The 23,470-nt window shown below is 43.2% G+C and overlaps 1 protein-coding gene across 2 annotated transcripts in view; it reads right to left on the bottom strand.

The window, feature by feature from the left end:
• Window positions 1-1,513: 1,513 nt before the first annotated feature.
• The window catches only part of SYNDIG1 (synapse differentiation inducing 1), a 79,510-nt gene continuing 57,553 nt past the window's right edge, over window positions 1,514-23,470 (bottom strand). For both annotated transcript variants that reach the window (XM_021296332.2, XM_005508800.3), the window contains one exon: window positions 1,514-2,071. In XM_021296332.2, coding sequence (XP_021152007.2) covers window positions 1,913-2,071 — 159 coding nt within the window. In that variant the 3' untranslated portion in view covers window positions 1,514-1,912. The remainder of the gene's footprint in view (window positions 2,072-23,470) is intronic.

Here is a 23,470-nt window from a genome sequence, read left to right as displayed (position 1 = left end):
TTAAAAAAACCCTCAAATTAAAACCAAAATAGTGCCAATCTGAAAACAGAAGGAAAAAACTGTCCCAGAGCAAAGCTGACACACAATACAGAGTTGTAAAAAAAGGCCTATGATGACAGTTTAGGGTAAAGAAATAATGTTTGTAAAACACAGGGTAGTGAATAATAAAATGCTTATTGTTTTGATCAGTTTCTCTCTCTCTGTATGTATATATGTAGGTACATATATATCTATGTTGATATACCCTTGTTGGGATGGAATGGTACATCTGTAATACACCAAAAATAAAAGGGTGACTGCGGGAAGGAGTAAAGAAGAAAATAAGTGTATCATTTCAGTTAGTGAAGTAAGGACAATGCTCAATTCCCTTACAATGTACCATTGCACTGCTCGTTGAGGGACATGCTTGTCTCTCCATGGCTATGCTGTGTCCCTCATCCATGGATGAGCTGTGAACTTGTAATGTAAGTGGTCTCCTTGACTGCTCTGTGTATGAGCAGTACCCATGTATGAAGCATTCCTTTCCCTGGTTAATTCCCATGCTTTACCACATTTTTTAACTTAAAACTGGTTAGTATCTCAGTTTGCAGGTTTCTTGCATTGACTGCTCTGCAGGTTTCCACAGTAAGGCAGAGCAACCCAGATGAGCAATATGCCATGGGAATGTGCCCTTATCATGATGTGACAGGATAGAGGACTTAATTTTACAGCGGATCCCATGCTACTTTGACCTCACAGTCTGCAGAGCCAAGTCATGCAGTGACCTCAGCTGTTCTGCATTGGGTGGGCCTGTGGGTCACATCTTAATCCAAAAACAAGGATAGGAAAGAAAAAAAATTTATTTCTTTTTCTCCTTCCATTAAAACCTATCCATATAAGAAAAGTAGGCAATACCATTCTACACTGAGGTCTCTGCTTCACTCTTAGGCAAATGAGTCCTGCATTCAAAAAAAACACATATTCTTCCTCCTATTGTTATATTGCTCTTTGAGAGAACCAGCTACTGTCCATGCTTTCCCAGATTTCAGTGCTGTGCTTAACAAGCAAACTAAGCACAAGCTCATGCTGGCTGCAAAGTTCAGGTGACCAAGAAGGTATTAAGAAAACAGCTCAGTTTGCCAGCTTGTAAACACCACACCACAAAGAAGGCAAAGGCTAAACATCCCTCTCCACACCTCCCCCAACTGCCTTCCTTCTTTTTTTTTTCCCCTTTTCTTTCTTCTTTCTTTTCTTTTCTTTTCTTTTCTTTTCTTTTCTTTTCTTTTCTTTTCTTTTCTTTTCTTTTCTTTTCTTTTCTTTTCTTTTCTTTTCTTTTCTTTTCTTTTCTTTTCTTTTCTTTTCTTTTCTTTTCTTTTCTTTCTTTTTTTTCCTTTTCTTTTCTTTTCCTTTTCTTTTCTTTTCTTTTCTTTTCCTTTTCTTTTCTTTTCCTTTTCTTTTCCTTTTCTTTTCCTTTTCTTTTCCTTTTCTTTTCCTTTTCTTTCTTTTCCTTTTCTTTTCTTTCTTTTCTTTTCTCTTTTCTTTCTTTTCTCTTTTCTTCTTTTCTCTTCTTTTCTCTTCTTTTCTCTTCTTTTTCTTTCCTTCTTTCCTTTCTTTTTTCTTTTCTTTTTCTCCTCTTTCTTTCTTCCCTTTTTTTTTTTTTTTTTTTTCACTTTCTTTTTCTCTCTATCCTTCTTTCTTTCTTGTACAGGGGTTCATGAAGAGAAGCAAGACTTGTGCATCACAAATGATGGAACTATCCCCACCCCAGCCAATTTCTCACCCTACAATAACGTACAGGTCTATCTTATCCTGTACCTGCCCCCAAAAGGTGTTTGTTTGTCTCTTGATCTTTTTGGAAAATAATGCAGTCTGATCTGCTGGGGAGCTCTGCAGTGTGGTTGCCAGGTGGCTGGTTCTCTCCATTTCCTGAAGCTCATAAGTGATTGTTTTTGGACAGGTAGGCGATAAGAGCCACAGCCACCCCAACGTAGATGCCAGTTCCAATTGTGATGGACAGGACAGCCAGGAAGAGTGCTCGCCGGGAGCTGGAGCTTGCGTGGTGGAAGTCCCCCTTGGCTATTGCTTTGTTAGTCTGCAAGATATACAACAACAACAACGCAATATATTTATTTTTTTCATTTGGAAATGAAGATGTGATGTTCGTTTCTTGACTGAAACATGGTCCTGGAATATGACAGTTGGAAATCAAATACTTTTTCGTTAAATTAGGTTATTTGAATAATTAGGATGATGATGGAACCGATGGCATCTCAAGTAGTACTTTTAAGTGCCTTTAAGCTTAAACATATCCTAGGATTTAATATAATGCATCATACTGACTCCTGAGGTGGCTCAGCCTTCCCTGAGAACATGGACAGATGGGCTGTGAGCCAAGGGTCTTCCATCTCCCTTTCAGACACAACTACAGCCCTGCTTCCATGGGGTGGTTGGATTCCGGCCTGGCTGGGAAAGGTAACAAAGGAAAAGACGTTTAAACATGAGACTTGCAAAAAAATGTGCTTCCAAGTCAGCTCAAATGGTTGATCTATTCTTACCTGGACAAAGACATGAAGGGCTGAATTTTTCCTTCTAGTGCAGTGCTTTTGAGCACACTGACTAGGTGGAATGATTGGCCCAAATTCACCACTCCAGAGAGGTCAGACACCACCAGTTACCTTGCAGCCACTTTAGGTCTGAGCTTTAGTGCAGGACAAACACCAAGGAAAACAGAGCTAGTAGACACTCTTTTGGCCTTGATTCAGGTGAGCACTTATGCATATGAGCAGGGCAGTTCCCTTGATCATCAGAAGGATGCTTAATGGGGCCATTGGTGTTGGGGCCATGGTCTTCTCTGTTGGAGGTAGTGCATTCAGCTGAATATGTCAATTGGAGGAAGGGTTTCATTTTGATGGTGTTAAAGTGGCTTTTGTGTTTCTTGCTATTGTTCCCAGTAGCTCAGAAGACTAATCCAAAGTTCTGGTAATGGTATCACATCTTCATGTATCTTTGAGCACCCAAGCAGGTACCTTGAATTTAACCTCATCAGCTGGAGTTCCCAAAGTTATATGCAAGATATTTAGGCTTGAGCACAATGAACCTCACAAAGTTTCAGCTTATTAGTACAGCTGTCAATAATGAACACAGAAAGCAGAATCACAGCTGGATGGGGATCTCCTGTGATGATCCCACAGTTGCACTTGACATCAATGGAATAGTCTCTCCAGAAAGCTATATCTGGAGTTTGAGAAGTATTCAAATACTGGTTCTTCTAATAGGCCTTCCAAGCACCTTCAAGCCCAGGAGCCAAGACAACACAAAATCCTTGTTCAAAGAGGTAAAAGAAAGCTAAAATTGGACAAGACTGATCTACCCATTGATAAGACCACCTAATACCATTTCAGGAGGTATCAGTCTTCCAGCATGATGAAAGGATGATGCCGTTTTTATAGACCATGTAATGATATCAGCAGGGTTACCCAGCAGCCAGTAACAAAACTGTCACCAACAAGAAAGATCTTGTAGAAGTATATGATCTCCATAAGTTCTTTGACAGATTTTGTTTCCTTGTTGCAATGAATACAGAATTCGTAATGCCTTAGTTGTATTTCTGTACAAATGCTCAATTTGCTGGGACCCTTTCTGCTTCAGTGTCATCTATTGCTCTATTTTTAGTGTGGGTTTTGTTTGTTTGTTTTTACTATCTTGCTACTTAGAGCAATTAACAGCAGCCAAATGACAAGCTTCCGTGATGAAAAAAGAGTCTTCTGGCCTTTTCTGTCAATGACTTTATTAGGGAAACCATCTCTTCTCATTCATCAACCTAATTTTTTAAGCATAATGCCTTATAAATATTTCAGGCAGAAGCAATGTCAAACAATGCACATGAAAAGAGAGAGACACTACTCTGCAGACAGGAGGAAAATTATTGTTTCAGAACAGCAACATATGAACAACTTCCAGGTTTGCACCTAGTGTAATGTACTTTAGTTTAGATGGAGAAACCATCCTACTCGTTTTGCAAAGCATGTCCTGCCAGGCCTCTCTGCAGGATGACGAGGGATTTCATGAGCTTCTTGTCTGGGCCCTCCAAACAGTCAAAAGAACGACCTTTTCCAGAAAAGGGGTTTTGGGGATCATGGAAATATTTCTTAGGGTCACTTAAAAGTCTCAGCAGGGAAAGCAAAGAAAGCAGCAACTCTTCAGAAGGAGTTGGTCATTCAGTTCTCCTCAAATATTTTATTCAAGCATCTGCTGCCTATCACAGCATTAATAAAGACTTGAACAGAGAGGCTTCTGTTCACTGAATTTAGGTTGGATTTGTCAGGCAAAGGTAAATGCACAGCAACTGAAGTAATTTGAGCCTTTGGATGAACAGAGGCAAAGAGCTTCAACCCCTAAAATGGAGGCAGAGTTTGAAAATGCTGGCACGCTTCAATTTGATGTGGCTCAAATGTCACAGCATGTTATGGAAAATTCTGCAATATTTTGGGCTGATCTCTTTTAAATGAAACTTTGTACACTTTCAAAACTTTTTTTTTTTTTATTCACTTAAAAATAGATGGAAGCTCAAAGGGAAAAGAAACAACCAAAACGTTAAATAATCTGCAAACCTGACAATATTTCTTGACTGGATTCAATAAAAGAGGTCATAACTAGCCAAAATGAGGTGATAAGCGACCCAAAGGGATTCAGAAGGCTGATTTGTTGAGCACTAATAGCCTTTTTTCTGACAGGATCTTCAACCTAGTGACAAGCCTCCTCACAAAGAACACCTTATTTTCTTGCTGAGCTCTTTGGGGACATCTCTGACTGTTGTGAAAGGATTGCACCTGTGGTGAAAACCCAACTTCCCTTTACAATTTTCAGCCCAGCCAAAACCAGATGTCTTGTATCAGTCACATGCTGCCATAGAGTTGCTGAATTTTGCAGCTCCCATCATTACAACAGAGCTTGATTTTGCTTGGAGAATAGGTATGTACTTTCACAGAAGTTCTAGTTTCCAACAGATTACCTAATCCAAGTGGGTTTTGTTCTCTTAACCTAGTGCATGCTTTGTGACTTCGCAAAATCAAATCCCTCTTATGTAAAATTCTGAATGTAGAGTACATAGGTATGGGCACATGGGAAGGACAATTTTATACTCCTCCTTTAATCCATTCAGAAAGGTTTCCGTTTATATGAAGCAATCACCAACACAGAAACCATCCCCCATAAGTGCAAGACTAGTTTGAAAGGATTTGCTTATCACTAAGAAAATTCTTTGTTGGTATTTCCTAATTAGCAAAACAATTCCATGACTCTCCAGTGTCACTGTATGCAAATTACAGCATTTCTGCATGTTTAAGCTAAACAGGTCTCGAAAATCCAATTGAGGTCAATTTTAATAGGTTAGCATCTGGCAACTAATAAGCATTTTTTCTTGAACTTTTTTTAAAAAGTGTATCAGACCTTTGGAAACTGTGCATTTTGAGGACCTCCTTTGGTTTTGGTACTGAGCAAGCAGCTTACAACCTTTGATCCCTGACACAGTGACACTCTGGAGGCTTCCACATCAGGAATGCCTGTACTCTGGCAAACTCCATATGGCAAATTAGGACAAAAAATGTCTCGTATAGATCAGAGACCCCAGTGAGACCCAGTCTCACAGGCGTTTCCTTGTTGTGGCAGAAAAGGTAAAAAAAGTGGTCATTAAACCTAAAAAGAAAACAAGACATCTAAAAGCAGACAATGGCCAGGATGTTCACTTGTCTTCACAGTGTCTGTATCTTGTGTACTGGTAGCTTAAAGATAAAGCTTTTCTACTTAGACAAGTCCAGTCTCTACTTAGGTCTGGCCACCTATACCCTGTGATCAAACATCACAGAAGAAGTAGATGCAGTGGTTCAAGTCTCAAGAACCAAAATAGGTGCAAGTACAGAGAGCGATATCTGTTGTGAACCCTTCTTAGTAATTCTGTCAACCATAATACTGGCACCTCAGACATCAAAATACCTCAGTCTTCCTTTACAATACATGTGTTTGGGTCAAACAATAAATGCTTTCACAATGCCACTGTGGTTAAAATTGCTCAAAAAAATGAATCGATTTTAGCTAATTAAAAAAAAATGAGATAAAAATATTGAGGAAGGAAAATACTCCACAAAATTTTGCTTAGAAATAGGATCACATTTATGGCATGCTAGTCTGCAATCTAGTGGGAAGCAGGACATTTTAGACTGATGGTGTCTCCACTTTCACTAAACAGCCCCATCCTGGATGGGATGGATATGTTTTGTGCATCCCTGCGTGCCACAGACATCCAGTCTACTGAAAAGCCTGGCCTGAAATGACAAAGCCCTCCATCCATCCAGGCATTTCTGCTCAATTAGAGGTGGGTGGGGATGGTGTAACGTGCACCACCAGGGCACTCGCTCAACCCCTGGAGCTGGTGTGTCAAACGGTACAGAGGCACCATTTGTCCAGCCATACATGTCCATCTTGGAAGTGGATTTCTGCGGGCCCCTCTTGACAGATTCAGCTCCAGCCTCACTAAAGCAATCTTTGCTTTTGCTACTTCTTTCCCCTGAAAAGTAAAGCCCCAGCTATGAATACTACTCTGCTGAATACTTAGCTGGTATTAATCAATCCATCATGCTGGACTCTGAGAGTAATGGAGACAGGACTGGTGCAAGAATGAAGATTTGAATGCCCTACTAACAAAGAGCCTGATTCACTACAGCCTCTTCAAGCTTAATATAAGTAGTAAGGAATACAAACAGTTATTCTAACAGGCTTCAAAGTTGCTGCAGAACTAAGCACTTTTCCTAATCAGAATGATATTATCTGTGGAGTTTTACGGTACTTCTATCCAATTATTTCCAGTCTTCCCTGGTAAGACTGTGGCTGGCAGCCAGATGATTGATGAACCAATTTAATACAGTCTTTGGGAAAGAGCCAGACCAACAGGTTTGATAAACAGAACAGAGGATGAGTGCAAGACGAGATGAATTATGAGTGGGGGATAATGTATCACATAGCATCAGGCAAATTCCCTCACTGCACAGCCAGTAGATATGTTTCTTGCAAAGGGTTTGTACTGCTGGAATATCCACGTCTCTTTGTTTTCCTTTGGTCTGTGTCCTCTGGATGCTCATATGTGACTATCAACTTGCCAGCTTCTGGCTGGATACTCCAAAGCTAGAAACAGGCTCTTGAAAAAATACCAGACTCAAATTTCTCTTTAGAAGATTTGAAAGTAAGCCAAGAAAGTAAGGAGAGGAGAGGCGAGAAGGGTTAAGGAGATCTGGATAGTTTATCTCACTTTGTTTAACTAACAAAATGAATGTCTTGTTGTTTAGAAACACTTTCAAGGAACTTCCCTGGAGTTTCCACTTCAGCTTCTGCAAAACATATTAATCTTGTCTCTGGGCTGCATGTTTTATAGGCTGAGAGAAGATGAATACTGTACCTCCACAGCTGCAAGGCCAAAAAATTCAGCTGCATCTCACAGTGGCCCATATATCATACTCACAAAATACCTCCTGGTATGCTGTATCTGGAAACAAGAAACCCACTGATCACAATTATTAATTATGCCTCATCTCCCTGAAGCTGGACAGCAGAAATGGCTCCCTGTAGGAGGAGAAGAGAGTATCCTGATCCCTTTGGTGAGGTGATGGGAGGATTTATTTTCACTTCATGGGAAGAAATGGCCAGCAGGGAGCAGGGATGCACAGCCTCCATGAAGCTAGTGGCCAGACCCTGAGTCTTACTTCTTTAAGTGGCATGCAAAAAAATGCTAGAGAATGAGGAGTAACTCATGCAGAAAATGTTCCTGTATCTTCTCCTATCTCTCTTCTAGTCAAAAGCTCTGGCTACTGCTTTTAACTTGCCCAATTTGTACATCTGCTGATCTCAAATTTCTGGGTAATATCTTCCACCCTCAGGCTTATACCACTTTTTTTCACCGGTGGTGAGAAAAAGGCTCCAGAGCCTATGCTAAGGGTACAGATGGGAAAAGAGTGAAGTCAGAATTTGCCTCTGAACCATGAATGATAGCAGAGAGGTGCCAGTCAGCCGGGGAAAGCATGGGACTGGCAGACACCCAGTGCCGGGGTTGGGCTATGGCAGGAGAGTTTTCAGTCCCGAGAAAAGCATGAAAGGGACTATGAAGTCCCATCAAACAGCTCCACAGGCAGAAATGGTGATCCAAATAAGTGACAAATGATTTTTTGCTCCATTAGGCATTTGCAAATTCCATTGTGCCCATAGTATAGTAGAAACTTTAGCCCATGGCTGTCAGGGACCATATTTTGAGTTAAGTGTCTCAAAGTTTGTTTGCTCCTGTCTCTGCTGTGAATGATGATGTCACTCCCCAGAAGTCTGCCCAGCTATGAGCCGCAGGAAACCTACCTAGCTACAGGCAACAGGGGACCTGTCCCACAGGGAACCTGTCCCACAGGGAACCTGCCTGGCTGCAAGCAATGGGAGACTTGCCTGGCCACAAGCAAATCACCTGCCTTACCAAAGTATGCATGGTACTACATGGGACTGGCATGCCAGGACCGAGAGCCTGAGCAAAGGCGCAAACCAGGCAGTATGTGCTGTTGCCAGGGGAAACCACATCCCAGAATATACCCCAATGCCTTTTAAAGCACCGTACAACCACACAGCATGCACGACCTGGAGATCCGCAAGCCACCAACCAGTGCCATGTGTGGACCTCTCAGTGAGGTAACAAGCTGCCTTCCTGAGACACACCACCCCACCTGCTGAAGCCCATTGGATCCTGGATGGTGGTAAAATTTCTCTTGCAAATGTGTTCCTACTGCTTTCCTGCCTTTTTCTCCCTGTCCTATCACTATCTTCTTCACAAGTGTTCAATAAAGCTCCCTAGTTAAGTGACATCTGACCTTGTTTGTGTCTTAATCTCACTTCAGGCAATATTAAAGAATATCTCCGGCTCAGGGCTTCCCAGACCAGACCCCAGCAATGGCAACTTGCCTTTCAGGTACCAAAGAGCTCTTCTGGAGGTTTCCACCATTTCTGCTGGGAAGTTAGCCCAGAAAATGGACGTGAGTTTCAAGCAGCCATTCCCTGTCTGAAACTTGCTGTGGAAACAGTTGGGAGCAGGTGTCACCTGAAATGCAGGCACTTCTAAACAGATATACAAAACTCTTAGACTCAATGCTGGACTTAATCTCTACTGATGCTTAAATTTCTTTTCTTCTTCAAAGGAAGGCATCCAACCTAGACTATTCTAGTCTTCAGACTGCAGTGTCCAAAACCAATTGCTGAATCATCTTCAGGAAATCCCCATCCACACTCCAGTGTTGATAGGTAGACACTAGATCACTTGCTTGCAATTGATGTCTTTCCTTCAGTGAGGGATCAACCCTATCCTGAGCATTAAGGAGATAAAAAACATAAGATCTTGACCATAACCTGCTCTCTTACTGTCTGGTAGCACTGGGATCCAGTTGGGATGGCTGTTAAGGACCTTGAGACAGTAAATGCCGAGCTCACATGGAACTTCCCCTGCAGAAATGCTGAGATAGTATGGGTATTTGGGTAGCCGTGACAAAACGATGATACAAGGATATCACCAGAATTTCATTAACACACAGAGAAGGGATGAACTGGCATTTGCAGCTGGTGCTGCTGCTTTGCTCAAGGCTTTGCCAGATGTCCTAAGTGTTCTGCTGTACCTCAGAGTGACAAAACAAAATCCAGTGTGAAAACTTAGCCCTGAAGGATTTATTTCAACAATGAATCCTCATTCTAGCAAACAGGCTTGTGCCGTCAGTGGCCCAGGTATAGCTCTGTCCAATGTGAGTGCATTGTAGTAGACACTTGCTGCTTCCCATCTACAGCCTCACTGTCCTGCCTCACTCCCATCCTTACTATGACTGTTCAGGAAGGCAATGAAAGAAATAGGCTCATCACAGTGGAGGAAGGAACAGCCACCTGTGTGCAGGCAGTGAAAAGGACAGGCTGGTGGCCATCCTGTGTCTAGAGTAATCTCTTGTATTGCACTTCAAGGACAAGTGTAGTTCCTGAGAGCAGACCTGCAGAGAAAGGACTTACGAGTACTGGTGGACGAAAGGTTGGACATGAGCCAGCAATGTGCGTTAGCAGACCAGAAGGCAAATTGTATCTTGGGCTGCGTCAAAAATAGCGTGGCCAGCAGGTCGAGGGAGTTGATTCTGCCCCTCTGCTCTGGTGAGACCCCACCTGGAGTCCTGTGTCCAGCTCTGGAGCCCTCAGTACAGGAAAGACATGGACCTGTTGGAGAGGGGCCAGAGGAGGCCACAAAAATGATCAGAGGGATGAAAAACCTCTGCTATGAGGACAGGCTGAGAGAGTTTGAGTTGTTTGGTCTGGAGAAGTGAAGGCTCTGGAGAGACCTTACAGTTTCCTTTCAGTACCTAAAAGGAGCCTATAAGAAAGATGGGGGCAGACTTTTTAGCATGGCCTGTTGGCATAGGTCAGGGGGTAATGGTTTTAAACTAAAAGAGGGAAGATTCAGGCTAGACATGAGGAAGAAATTTTTTCCAATGAGGGTGGTGATACACTGGCACAGATTGCCCAGAGAGGTGGTAGATGCTCCATCCCTGGAAACATTCAAAGCCAGGCTGGACAGGGCTCTGAGCAACCTGATCTGATTGAAGATGTCCCTGCTCATTGCAGAGGGTTGGACTAGATGACCTTTGAAGGTCCCTTCCAACCCAAACCATTCTATGATTCTGTGATACTATAATTCTATGACTCTATCCAAATATTACTCCAGCAAGCCCTTCAAGTGGCATTTACTTCTTTGTGAGCATCACCTTCTTTGTTCTGCAACAGCATAAGGACCTCTAGCCTGGACAAATTTACAACAAGATCCTAAACAGTGATGAGGCAGATTAAAACAACTGGCCTGAGTAAAGGGATTTCTACTGCCAACAAATTAAATGGTGGTGTGTTGGTGGACAGAGATGTACTGGGAACAATATTTACTCCTGAAAGCCCATGAAAGGCTCAGGAGAAGAGAGTGTGAATGGACACCAGCATGAGTCTGCTGCTTGTATTTGATTAACTTTCATAACAGCTGGGTTTGAGCCATTGCATCATTTTGGTATCAATGTTTTCTGCTGGAATTTGAAAACATGTAGACGAGTATGTGATTCAGCCCCAGGCTGGTGCTGCCTGTGGTGTTTGATTGTGTATTCAAGTGCAGATAAAATAATAAAACTATGAAAGTCCGAGTGAGCTTTTCGCACTTGGAAAAACAAGAGCATAATAATGTGAACAGCAAGTGTAAAAGGCCTGAATGAACAGAATGCAGAGAGATGTTTTTAGACAAGCTCCACAGCAGCAGCAGTTCCTTTAATTGCACTTGAGAGAATGAGACCTCAGCCTCCAACATGAGGGCAATTCTGTTTTCCTGGCATATACAGGAATTTATATGTTTGTGGTGAAGGTGATTTTGCCCCTCCAAATAATTTCTAGCCCTCAAGCAGATGTTGCCATTTTGTGATGAAAGAGAAGAAAACTTGGGAAAAGTGACGTGTGGTGAAGCCTAGTTTACACACACACACATATGTGCCCACACACACACACAGAGCTGACTATTTGTTTGTGTCACCAAGAGGCTGTGGAGTCTCAATTCTTGAAGATATTCATAACCCCACTGGACATGGTCCTGAGCAACCTGCTCTATCTGATCCTGCCTGAGCTGGGAGTACCGTCTAAATGACCTCCAGAGGCCATTTCCAACCTCAACCGTTCTGCGATTCTGTGATTTTGTGGAGACTTGACAGCTGTACAAAGTTGTGCAAGGTGTTATTCAACTGTCAATTTGTTTATACACAAATATGCCTGTAGAAATTCCTCTCTCTGTTTCACAGGCAATAGCAGGGCTTTTAAAGCCCTGTGACGTCTTTGTTAGGGCTTTGTTGAAGGACCTGCTGGAGATTATACATTTTGGAAAAAGCTGCATTCATATCTTTCTACCTCTATATTGTTATATAAGGTTGGTGTAGAGACTGAATTTCACATCCAACTCTACTGCCCCATGATCCTCCAGTTCCATTTGTGGTCCCAACCTGGGTAGTTGTGGACCTTAGACCTCACCATTGGGACTTTATCTATCCATGAGGATAGTCACATGACTTCACACCAAGCCATGTGGGTATGTGTCTCACGTAAAAGTGGTATCAATCCCCAGTTCCAAGTTCATCATTTTGGCCCAATTTGCTATCCCTTGGAGTAGATGAGCAGGCCATTATGTAGTATCATTGGAATTCAAAATGTCCACAGTACCAAGCTCAAGGAACTTGGTGAAGCACCAACTTTGTGCCATTTGGCATGACCTGACTTTCTTTTGCTTTGGTTTCTTCTATCTGTCCCTGTTCTTCTTCCTCATTAGTGACGGGAGGAAGACCATGTCAGTGGGTACTTTACATTCACTGCAGTGGCCCTGATCTCTCTTCCCTCCAACATGAGTCACACTGCAGAGTAAAGGGTGAAAGATTCTGCTCGGTGCTGCCAGAGAGGATCTCAGGTCTGGACACCCACCTCCCACCCTGGGAATAGACAGGAAAAGGGTTCTGGGGCAGGTACATGATGGGGCTTTCTGTCTCAGGCACTCCAAGTCACATTTGGCAGAGGACAAGATTGGGGGAAGAGCATTAGAGACACTGCAAGTTTGAAGTTGTCTCTGAGATTTCTTCTCCTTACAGGAACAGATTTGATCAGAGAATGAGTTCTACCCATCCTGAACCCTCATTTTTTTCACCTGCAAATGCCCCTATTTGAGTTGAAACTGAAACTCTGGGTTTTAAGTGAAAGATACAGTCTCCTAAATCATCAAGGACCTTTTGAGGTAAGATTAAGAACTCTTAAGAAGATATTCACCCTCGTTTATTGATATCAGTAGCTTTCTCAGCTTTGTGTCACAATCACCCATGATTTCTCTATATGTAAATTCTGTTACACTGTTCTTCATCTACTCTCAATTTCATGTGTTGAGGACACTCAGATTAGCTCTTTCTGGTCAGTTGTTGGCAGACCCTGGTTTCCTCAGGACAGTTGGGTTTTTTTTTCCCCAGCACTTGGGGTAGACATCACATCAGTTACATGGAAGTGTTTCCTGAGGATTGTTTCTTGGGGTGTCATTTGTCAGTCCAACCTGCAAACTCTGCAAATCTCTGATTCCCACCGATGCTGTGGTGGCATCTTTCTAGGCAGGAGACACAATCCAGGCTATTTCTGAGAAATGTTTTGTCATTTGATATGTTAACTACCGGGGTAAAAAGTTATCAGGCACGATGAGCTCTGCAGCATCTGACAGTGAATGTGAGGTAACTTACTTCTCTTTCTTCAAGGGGCATGCATATTTGCCTTGAACAAACTCAACTTTTTGACAGGGTACTTCAGGCACATCCGTAAAGTCACCAGAGATCAAATTATGAAGACTATCCCTTTCACGTGACAAGGCTCTTTTTCCTATTTCCATTCCTTCTGCTTTCTTGAAGCTCACAATAAACACAGCATTGGGAACAAAACCAAAAAAATGTATTTTTTCTTGCATCACTTGTTTGTTCTCTTTAAAACTTAATGCTTTTTTCTCCCCTCCCCGTGGAGAGGCAACATAAGTGATGCAACTGGCTTTACCAGACAGACACAAGGGACTGCATGAGAGAGGGTTGATTAATATGGAGCAAAAACCTTCTGCTCCAAGGTGCTCCATGGATTGTGTTGAGTGGGATATGAGGAAAACAACTGACAAGCACATGCTGCGAGAAAGCTCTTTGTGGGTTCCCATCACATTTAATTCAACAGACAAAATCCTGGGGCCTACCAAGACCACAGGCTGTGTGTGTTTTAATATACCATCTCTTCAGCATGTCAGAAAGTTTAGGGGATTTCCTTTATAACTGGAGACAATAGCAAGTAATTAATTTTCTGATGATCCAGTAGCACTCTTGCAAAGAGAATAACTGTAGTGGGGATATACCCCTCTTAAAGTCCAGTCTGAATAAAGCATCAGAAGTTTGCCTTTACTTTCTTTCTGGACAGGAAAGAGACTGAAATGAGTTTCCTGCCAACACCAATAGGCCAGGTTCCTTTAATTTCTTTCTGGACAGGAATGAGACCGAACTGAAAGAGTGTCCTGCCAACACCAGTAGGCCAGGTTCTCAGTCCTTTGGAGACACTGGAAAGATTCATCTTGATCCAATGTGTTTACAAAACATCGCCCAAAATTACGATGTTTCTGAGCTTGCAAGATCCTCTGGAGAGACAGCTGTGTCTTTTGCATACCTCTCATTGGAAAATGCTATTTTATCCTTAGGAACAAATGCCCACCAAGGTCAGCTCAGTAGGGCTGCTGTGATCTGTGGTGGCTGAGGATTTGCATCTCAGTTGGTGGATGGTAAAGCTTGATATCAAGGAGATATGGAAATTCAACCTTGCTTGTGCTGTGGAGTGCCTCAGATGAGCAGACACAGAGCATACTGCTGCATGGAGCCTGGATCACCAGTGTCTCTCCAACCTCTCCATTCTTCACTCTGGTCCTTTGGTTTAAATTAAATTAAAGAATAATGTCCAGTTTTCATTCAGATTTTTAAATCAGCCAAACCAACTTAATTGAAAAACAAGGAAACAGAGGCAGGGAGGGAGAAGTGGGGTGATCCTACAATCTCAGGCTTCTGAAAGGTATCCTGATGACACTAAGCTTCTTTTATTTTAACATCAATCAGAAAGAAATCTAACTAAATCACAAAGGTTTCAGAGAACATCTGCATAGAATATTTGCTGGTTTAATTTTATTGCTTTAAGAAGCAAATCAGTTTACATTCCCAGAGCCTTTTGTATCAGCCAGCTCTGCAGTAAGTTAATGTCCACCGTATGAAGGAAGCTGTTCTTCCCTGTGAAGAAAGACTTTGTTTTTGAAAAGAGGAAAGTAGCTTCATTCTAGAAGCCCCCGGAGGAAAATGACTCAATTAATGTGGGGTCTGCTGATGGTGGGAAACCCTGAAGGGACCGTGCTCAGACTTACCTCATAAGCAAAACCGGACAATGTATTGAAAAGTTGACAGTGAGGGCTGGTGGACAGATGGACAGGGAGACAGGTAGTTACAAAAGCCACAAGCAATTAATATAAGCTGTGAATTTCCCTAGTGTATGGGTTATGCCTGTATGGTACCAGCAAGGAAATGCCTAGCCTTGATTTGTTATTGATTGCATTGGGAATGCCCTCGCAGATGACAGAGCTGCAAGACAACTAAAGAGCAGTGAGCTGGAAATTCAGTTCCTGCAAACTGCTGGTGGTCTGCTTTCCCAAGTTCAAGCAGAAAATGCCAGGCATGGCCCTGCAGAGCCCAGGGGAAAAAAAGCATGACCCAAACTTCAATCCCTTCTCCTTCTACCCACCACCATTCCCCGACACTAGCAGCAGCTCTCTATTCTCATAGTCAGCACTTTCCCGCCTCCTGATTCTGCCTCCAAGCCCAGATGACAGCAGCAAACCCAGCAGAGTGTCATGGAAGTCTTGTTCCAGGTATCTCAAAGCTCTGGGATCCCCTATGAGCTCTGCAGAGAATGGCCTTGGGAAAATCAACTCATTCTGGCAGACACATAGGTGTCTGCCAGGTGTCATTGAAAAAAATCAATGTGTTACCTTTCTCTTCTGTTAAAATGATTAACATTTCCTCTCTGCATAAAGCAAAATCTCTTGGTTTGGTCAAGTAAAACATTTCATTTAATTTCATGGGTTGGCTTTTTGGTAGTGTTTTTTTGTTTCTTTGTTTTGTTTTTTGTTTTGTTTTGTTTTTAATGCTTGATTCCCTGAAAAATGTTGAAGAAGAACATAAAGAACTCTGTAATCTCCGTATACTGCTACCTTTGACACTGGAGATGTGAAACTGAGTTTATTGTATTTTTTTTGCCTTTTGAACTCAGCAGCAAAGTGCTTTCTTTCAAGAAACTGTCTCAAAGGGGAAATTCTAATAGATGCTGTACTCCTGAATTCATCATTAAAATTTTATCAATGAACAGATCATGGATATTATTTGGAAAAACATCAGAAGTACATGCTTGCTCTGTTCTTAAAACCCTCTCTTCCTATCTGCTTACACCACCAGAGAAAGGTTACTGGGTCAGATGGACCCCTGGTCAACCCAGAATTTTCATCTGTTCTTAGGAGGGTTCAGCTTTGTTGGTTTATCATGCAGAGTGATACATTGAGTTAATCCATTATGCTAATATGCTTTTTCTATATTTATTTAACAAAGGACTATTGATTTTGATGACAGTAAAATTGTACTTGTTTAGTAGAAGAGCTAAAGTCCCCACATTTTGATCAAAAAGATCTGTTTATTCCTGATTGAAATACATCAAAACCACTGTGAACTAGTGGGTCCCTTAAGCTTTCTGCTCAGATTTCTGTTCCCATTTTTACTGTAAACTTCTGAGCTGTTAAGAAGCTCAGGGAATAAGGCAGTGGATTTTGGCCTTTTTGGTAGACATACTTCTCCAAAATAAAAAATGTAATGAATTCCTCTCCTCTCCTCTCCTCTCCTCTCCTCTCCTCTCCTCTCCTCTCCTCTCCTCTCCTCTCCTCTCCTCTCCTCTCCTCTCCTCTCCTCTCCTCTCCTCTCCTCTCCTCTCCTCTCCTCTCCTCTCCTCTCCTCTCCTCTCCTCTCCTCTCCTCTCCTCTCCTCTCCTCTCCTCTCCTCTCCTCTCCTCTCCTCTCCTCTCCTCTCCTCTCCTCTCCTCTCCTCTCCTCTCCTCTCCTCTCCTCTCCTCTCCTCTCCTCTCCTCTCCTCTCCTCTCCTCTCCTCTCCTCTCCTCTCCTCTCCTCTCCTCTCCTCTCCTCTCCTCTCCTCTCCTCTCCTCTCCTCTCCTCTCCTCTCCTCTCCTCTCCTCTCCTCTCCTCTCCTCTCCTCTCCTCTCCTCTCCTCTCCTCTCCTCTCCTCTCCCCTCCCCTCCCCTCCCCTCCCCTCCCCTCCCCTCCCCTCCCCTCCCCTCCCCTCCCCTCCCCTCCCCTCCCCTCCCCTCCCCTCCCCTCCCCTCCCCTCCCCTCCCCTCCCCTCCCCTCCCCTCCCCTCCCCTCCTGTCTTTTTTTTTTTTTTTCTCTTTTAATGTTATCACTGCTTTTACAATACATTCTATATTTGCATGGCAAAAAAGGTTGACTGAAGTCCTGTCAAAAATACAGCTGTGACATTCCAGAAGATAGAACCTCAGGAGGAAGGTTTTAAAATCTCCAGAGGAGAAGAAAGTTAGGAGAGATCTTTTAATAATTTTAAAACAACTCAAACCGTATTCAAGATTGAACTGAGATATAGGCAAGGGACTGAGCATGAAAAGTGATAGAAATAAGGGCAGAAAACATTGTCAAAAGTGTGTTGAATACAAATGTGTGCTATCAGGTTTTTTTTAAAAAAATCATGGAAATTAATTTAAGTACTTTATATACATAGTTTTGAAATACTTCATGTTGGTTTTGAGCCTTTTTTTTTGTTATTTTTTCTATATTTATACATTAAGCAAGCCTTTCAGATGAAATATTTCTTTCCAGTTGAAAAAAAGGGATTTGTTTTGTTCTCCTCAGAAATGTATTGATATGGAATGCTCCAACCTTTTCAAAATGTTTTTGAAAACCTTCTGAGACAACACATTTCTCAAAACAAGTATTTTCTGAAATACATACAGTATGTATGTATGCACACACAATCTTAACAAATCAACAGAACTTTGCTGCATAAATTCTCATTTGGTTCCGATATTGGTCATTATGTATCCAATTTTTAATTGCTTTTCAGTAACCAACATGCATTGCTTCTTCATAAATATGACCTTTTCTTAGGAAGCTGCTCCTCTTGTTGAGGCTGGAATGCCCTGTGGAGTAGTGATGTTCCTGAAAAGAGATGATTTGGATTTACGGTATATTTTGCCCCTTCTGCTGGATGTAGACCTGAAGCTGCCTTGGAAAACACCTAAGAAGGGGATACTAAGGAAATTATTCCTGGCTAGGCTGCTTGCTTTGTGGGAGAGACCTGGAAACTGCAGTTGGCAGGTGGCATTATCACTGCAGTACATAGAAGATAATATCCATCCTTTGTGCCTAGCCCCCAAAACTGTCTTTGGATGGGAAAAGAATGAATAAGGAGAAAAAGATATGCTATAAGGCAGGCATCCTACCTAAACACCCACCAGCATCTACTAATGCCAGCAACACCTCTGCACAGACTGAAGAAACTGGAGGGCATGTTCATCTCTTGACTCAATTCCATACTCAGTAGAGGAGGACCCAAGAAGATCTCATTTTTTACTGTGGGGAAAGTTCATCCACTGACCTGGAACAATTAATTTGTATTTGTCACCATTGTTGTTGGTATGGAAACAGAAGGTCTAACCTTGTATTAAGGTGTCAACACCCTGAAATAACTGCTCTTTCCTGTGACTCAGCATTTGCAAGACAAGAAGTCCATGTTCTTCAGCAATAACACATCACAGTGTTGTCATGTCAGCAGATATCAGCCCCTAATTTCTTGTGTACATAAGTCCTCTCTCCTACAACTACAGTACTTCCAGGCAGGTGGCTCTGTGCAGGGCCTGTATGTGTGGGGATTCTATCAAAGGGCTTTGTCTCAGCCCTTGCTCTTCTCCTGTAGGCTTCTTTCCCCTTGATCTCCTCCTGTAAGTAATTTCTGCTCCTCTTGTTGCCCTTCTGCTCCTAGTTCACCCTCTCTTTCTCTTATACAAACAGAAACCCTGCCTTTGTGTTTTGTGGACACTATTTCAAGCCTTTAAAAGGGTGCAGGATGTCTGAAGGGTGGAAGGTGTGGTATAGTGCATTCTTACGCTGAGTGTTTCAGCAGGAAAAGAGCTCTCTGCAGAGCTGGGACATAGGAGTAGAGAAGACATCCAGAAAGCAGCACCACCTTTCCAGGGGTGGGCAGCTGGATGGAGCCCAGCAACAGCAAGAGTGAGCTAGAAAAGCTTTGCTCATCCTTCTGCTGCACAGTGAGCAAGGCAGAAGGAGAGATCAGGGGAACTCTCCAGAAAAGCTGCTGCTGAGGAGTGAGTCACCTGCCTGAGCATGAATAACAGCCTTTACCAACCCAGTTTGTCTGCTGACATCACAGAAAGACCAGCAAGCTCCCACACGTGCTGTGTCTTTAGCAAAAGAGTGAGAGACCCTTGCAGGTCTTGCAACCCAGAACTGCTGTTTTCACCTCCATGATGCAAAGAGCATCCTGCTAAAATGTACTTTCATTGTGCCTGAGCCAGCTCTTATTCCTGCCCTTGGGAAGAAAGCAAACTGGCTTGAGACATGCATCCCCAAGGATTCTCTAGCTTTGTTACTCTCTCTTGATCCAGCATCTTACTAACACCTGCAATAACTACCTTATAATATTGCTTTCTTGCTGTGGGCTTGCACCCTTAATCTCCTATTGCCATACTAAGAGAAAGGAACAGGATGAAGCAGAACTGCAGCAATTCTTCCATTGGTGTGCTGGGACCATTTTATTTTTTATTCTTGGGGCCCTCAGCCAGAATATTTGCTGCTTTGACGACAACTGGTGGAAGGAAGAGGCCATCCCAAAGTTCTCTCCTCCCTTTAACAAACTACTTCACAGGGCTAGGACTCTTCCTCAGTGGAAATATGTTAGCATACAAACATAAGTCCTGATTGTCCAACAGGGAAAGTAAAGGTTGCTAAGGATCCTTCTTAGTGGCTCTGAGGGGTCATCAACAACCTGGCTAAGTTTTTTAATATCAAATTATACTAGAGTGTACAAAAAACCACAAAGTGTTATTCTTTTCTCTTTCCATCTCCTTCATTCTGTTGCATAGGTGGAGAAAGTACCTCACTCTGCATTTGGTGCTGCTGTGTCTGCCAAAAGTAATGAAAATCTAAAAGCTCCCCTCTCCAGCTAGTTGGCTTGTTTAGCAACAGGTGGGTCAAGCCTGAACAGCGGTTGCTGGGGATGCCCGGTCCCCATCAGCAGGAGGGTGGTGTATTTTTGTGCAAGTCCCTGTCTGCTTGTTCTCCACTGAGTGGGACCACTGCAGAGAGGCAGGGAATGCACAAACACATTTACTGGGGAAGGATGCGATCAATATACCACACTCTTTCTGTGAAGGGGGATAAAAGCCTTGGCAGGATGCCCTGGTTGAACACAGGACTCTTTCTGTGAAATGCAGACCTCAGGAGTCAGACCAGGCTCCTTTTGATTTGAAAGGACTTTACTTCTTGCTCTCCAGTCCCTTCCCTTTAAGGTACTGGGAGCAGAGTGTGCTACCTTGGACATCTGGCAGTATGGCAACGGCTATGTAGAAAATTCCTTTCACATGTAAGTCCCTTTAGGTTGGTCGTCTCGTGTTACCTTGTGGTTCCTTGTGCAAACAGCAGCACCGTATGCAAAACTTTCAGAGATGGGAAATCTCTCTCACAAGGCACAGCTCCACCACTGCTGATGGGACTGTGTCCTGGATGACTTTGTCCCTGACTGCCTCAGCAAATGCCTCTGCGACATTTCAAACCTCCAGCTGAGACAGATTTAAGATGTGCTGTGTGGTGTCTGCATGCTGGAGGGTGATCAGAAGTTGAGAGAAGTATCAACTTGAAGGAACCATTTCAGTGGATGTGAGCAGATATGTCCCACAGGCTGGTACTGGGCAGAAAGAGACATCGGGCATGATGGGGAAGGACTGAAATGCCAGAGAATGGGAGATTTGGAAGCCATAAGGCCTCCTGACATCTCTGGAAAGTGGTGTGGAACAGTCACAACTGTGATTTTGACAGCCTTTGGCAGCAGGACAGATAGCTAGTGGTGTGCACACCACTAGAGATGCCTTGGTCTGTGTTGGGCTCTAGAGTGGATGTGGCCCCTACCTCTCCAATGTGCTGTCTGCCCTCTTGGGCAGGACCAAAGACAGAAACTTCCCTTCTGCAGTTCAGGGTCAGGTAACACAGTGAAGAGCGCTGGGCAGGGGAAAGGGGATGTTGTGGAGACTGATGACAGCAACCTGCAGAAAAAATATTCTGTATAGCTGTTTCTTCAGTGCCTAGCACAAGGGGGTCCTAAGCCCAGGAGTGAAATATCAATGAGGTCAGGTCCCTACTGTGACCAGATGACTTTCACGTGCCCATAGCTGGCCTAGGTAGACAAGGATGATGAGGGCCCACCAGTTCATTTGATAGGAAATGAATAATCACAGTCAAGCAGGGGCTGCCCTGCTGAGCAGGACAATATGTGTCTGCAAATGTGATTTTACTGCACAGTGCAGAAGGAGCTGGGTAAAGGAGAACAGCATCAAGCTTTGAAGCATAACTTTGCAAGAAAGGGAACTTGGTCTCTTTCCCAGTGCTCTGTCCTGGCTCAGACGCACCAGAACTCCTTGCTCAAGTTCTGTGGTGCTTTTAATTTGGGCTAGCTGGTGGAGCTGCTAAACTGTCCATGGGAGAGTGCTAACAACATTTCTATTGTTTCTTCTCCTGAGAAGGCCCAGCGTGAGTAATACTTTCCATGGTGGGAAAGACACACCTGGAGCTTGACCTTAGTGGAGCACAAAGGAATGCTCTCTAGGCTCCTGGGGATGCTGACAGGAGACTCAGCCCCAGACAAGGCCAGGGGTGTAGTGATGGACATGAGTGATCAAGGTCCATATAATAACGTCTTCTGCTAGATGAAAACCTGGATAAGATATTGGGCATGCAGGGTCTTCGTGGGGAATAAGAGGATGAATGCGTGGTTTTGTGGATCAGCCAGGCAGCAAAGGTACACTGCTAAGCTGTTCACTGGGTGATGAGTGTCAAACAGGACAACTTTAACCTGATGTATGTACAAACGAGGGGAGCTGCTTTCTGACACATCTAGGTGGGCTTTTCTATGGCAATCACCACTTCTGGGCTGGACAATGTTTGAACTGTGAACCAGCTGAGATGCATGGCTCCTCAGAAGGAAAAACATCCATGCTGGAAATAGAAGCATCTGTGTCACCAAGCTGGAATGAGTCCCCTTTCAAATGAGCCCTTCACTAGGGAGAAAGAGTGGTTTTATTATTTGCAAGTATGTGGCTTAGAGCAAAGCACCAGGTCGCAACAGCAATATTGAGCATGTTTCAGTTACCATCACTGCTGCTGGAGGAATTAGACTGAGTTACTTCAGTGCTCTTTAAAAATTATCTTGTTTCCTCTTTAACATCATGTGAGAGAGAACCAAGATTCTGGCCCTTGCTCGCAGTAAGGAAAGTAATGAAATGTATGTCTGCAGCAATCTGAGGCTACCTTACTCTCTGCATTCAGATTCCCAGTGCTTTTGGAGAGCTTTAAATTATTTCCACAGGAAAACACTGCCTTTCTGAAACACTGGAGTGCCAGTGCGAGGGTATAGCTTCTCAGACAGTTCTTTGCTTTGTTTCTTCCTCTCTCTTTGGTCCCTAAAGGTTTTGATTTTTCAGAAATGCCATTAGGAGTGTAAAGCAAAGGAGCTGTGCTTATCTGAGTGGAACAAGGCTGATTTACATCCATTGTTGTATTGTCTCCCTTCTTTTCATGCAGCAGCGCTTGACACTTCTGTGACACTCCTGCACACAAGTGGGATGGAGAGATGTGAATCACCAGTCCCACAGCCTTTGAGGGATGGTTGCTCTTTGATACTTGCCAGCAACAAGGCTTGTGAGGTCTACTGACTGGCTTCAAGTGGGGTCCCAATCTCATGCCTTTTCTCCTGGATGTCCTGATCAGTTCTGGCTTTGCTGGGGTCTGATCTGAAGCTGAGTGAAATGGATGGGACTCTTCCTAGTGGTTTAAGAAACTTTGAACAGGTTCCTTAGAGAAGCCCTTTAAATCTGATTCTTTAAAGAAGTCCTTTATATCTTAATTCCTTTGTAGGTTTGTGCCAGTTTTGGGGCCAGATCTTTCAGTATCTCCCAGCTTCAGTCTGGAGAATCACTGTTTAATCTGGCTGTGTGGCAGAGAGGAGCTGGCTGAGTGTACATAGGAAACGATAATCCTCTTGAAGCTGTCCATGTGTGACTTCTTACAGTCTAGGATTATACGTTGATGAAAATGCCTTTGGTCTTTAGCTCTAATGCTAATTTCTCCCTTATTCACTTCAGCTGCTTCTTTCTAACACTGCATTTCCTACTTCAGCAACTGCAAAGGCAGACCGACTAAGTCAATTACAGACAAGAGTAGTGCTCAATTTTCCCCTTTCTACTTGTGCTTGCAATTTCCAATGAAATTCTGAAGTTTTCAATGTCTTGTCTAAAGAACAGAGATGTTTGAGGAATATGGTGGGCTGGGAAGGGGAGATCTAACACTTAGATGAACACCTCCATATACTAAGTCCCAGTGAGCACTTTTTCTGTGATGTACAGGCAGATGAGATGGGACATGCATGGGATACTGCGCAGGATGGGAAGCAAAGTGGAGCGATGCCTACAGTGAAGTATAAAAGCTGAAATGTATTTCATGAGGTCCTGTTAGCACTTAGAAAATTAATATATA

This window comes from Columba livia, chromosome 3 (genome assembly GCF_036013475.1).
Source record: "Columba livia isolate bColLiv1 breed racing homer chromosome 3, bColLiv1.pat.W.v2, whole genome shotgun sequence".
Lineage (NCBI taxonomy): Eukaryota > Metazoa > Chordata > Aves > Columbiformes > Columbidae > Columba > Columba livia.
Note: the sequence above shows the minus strand (reverse complement) of the source record. Positions and strands in the feature narration are given on the sequence as shown.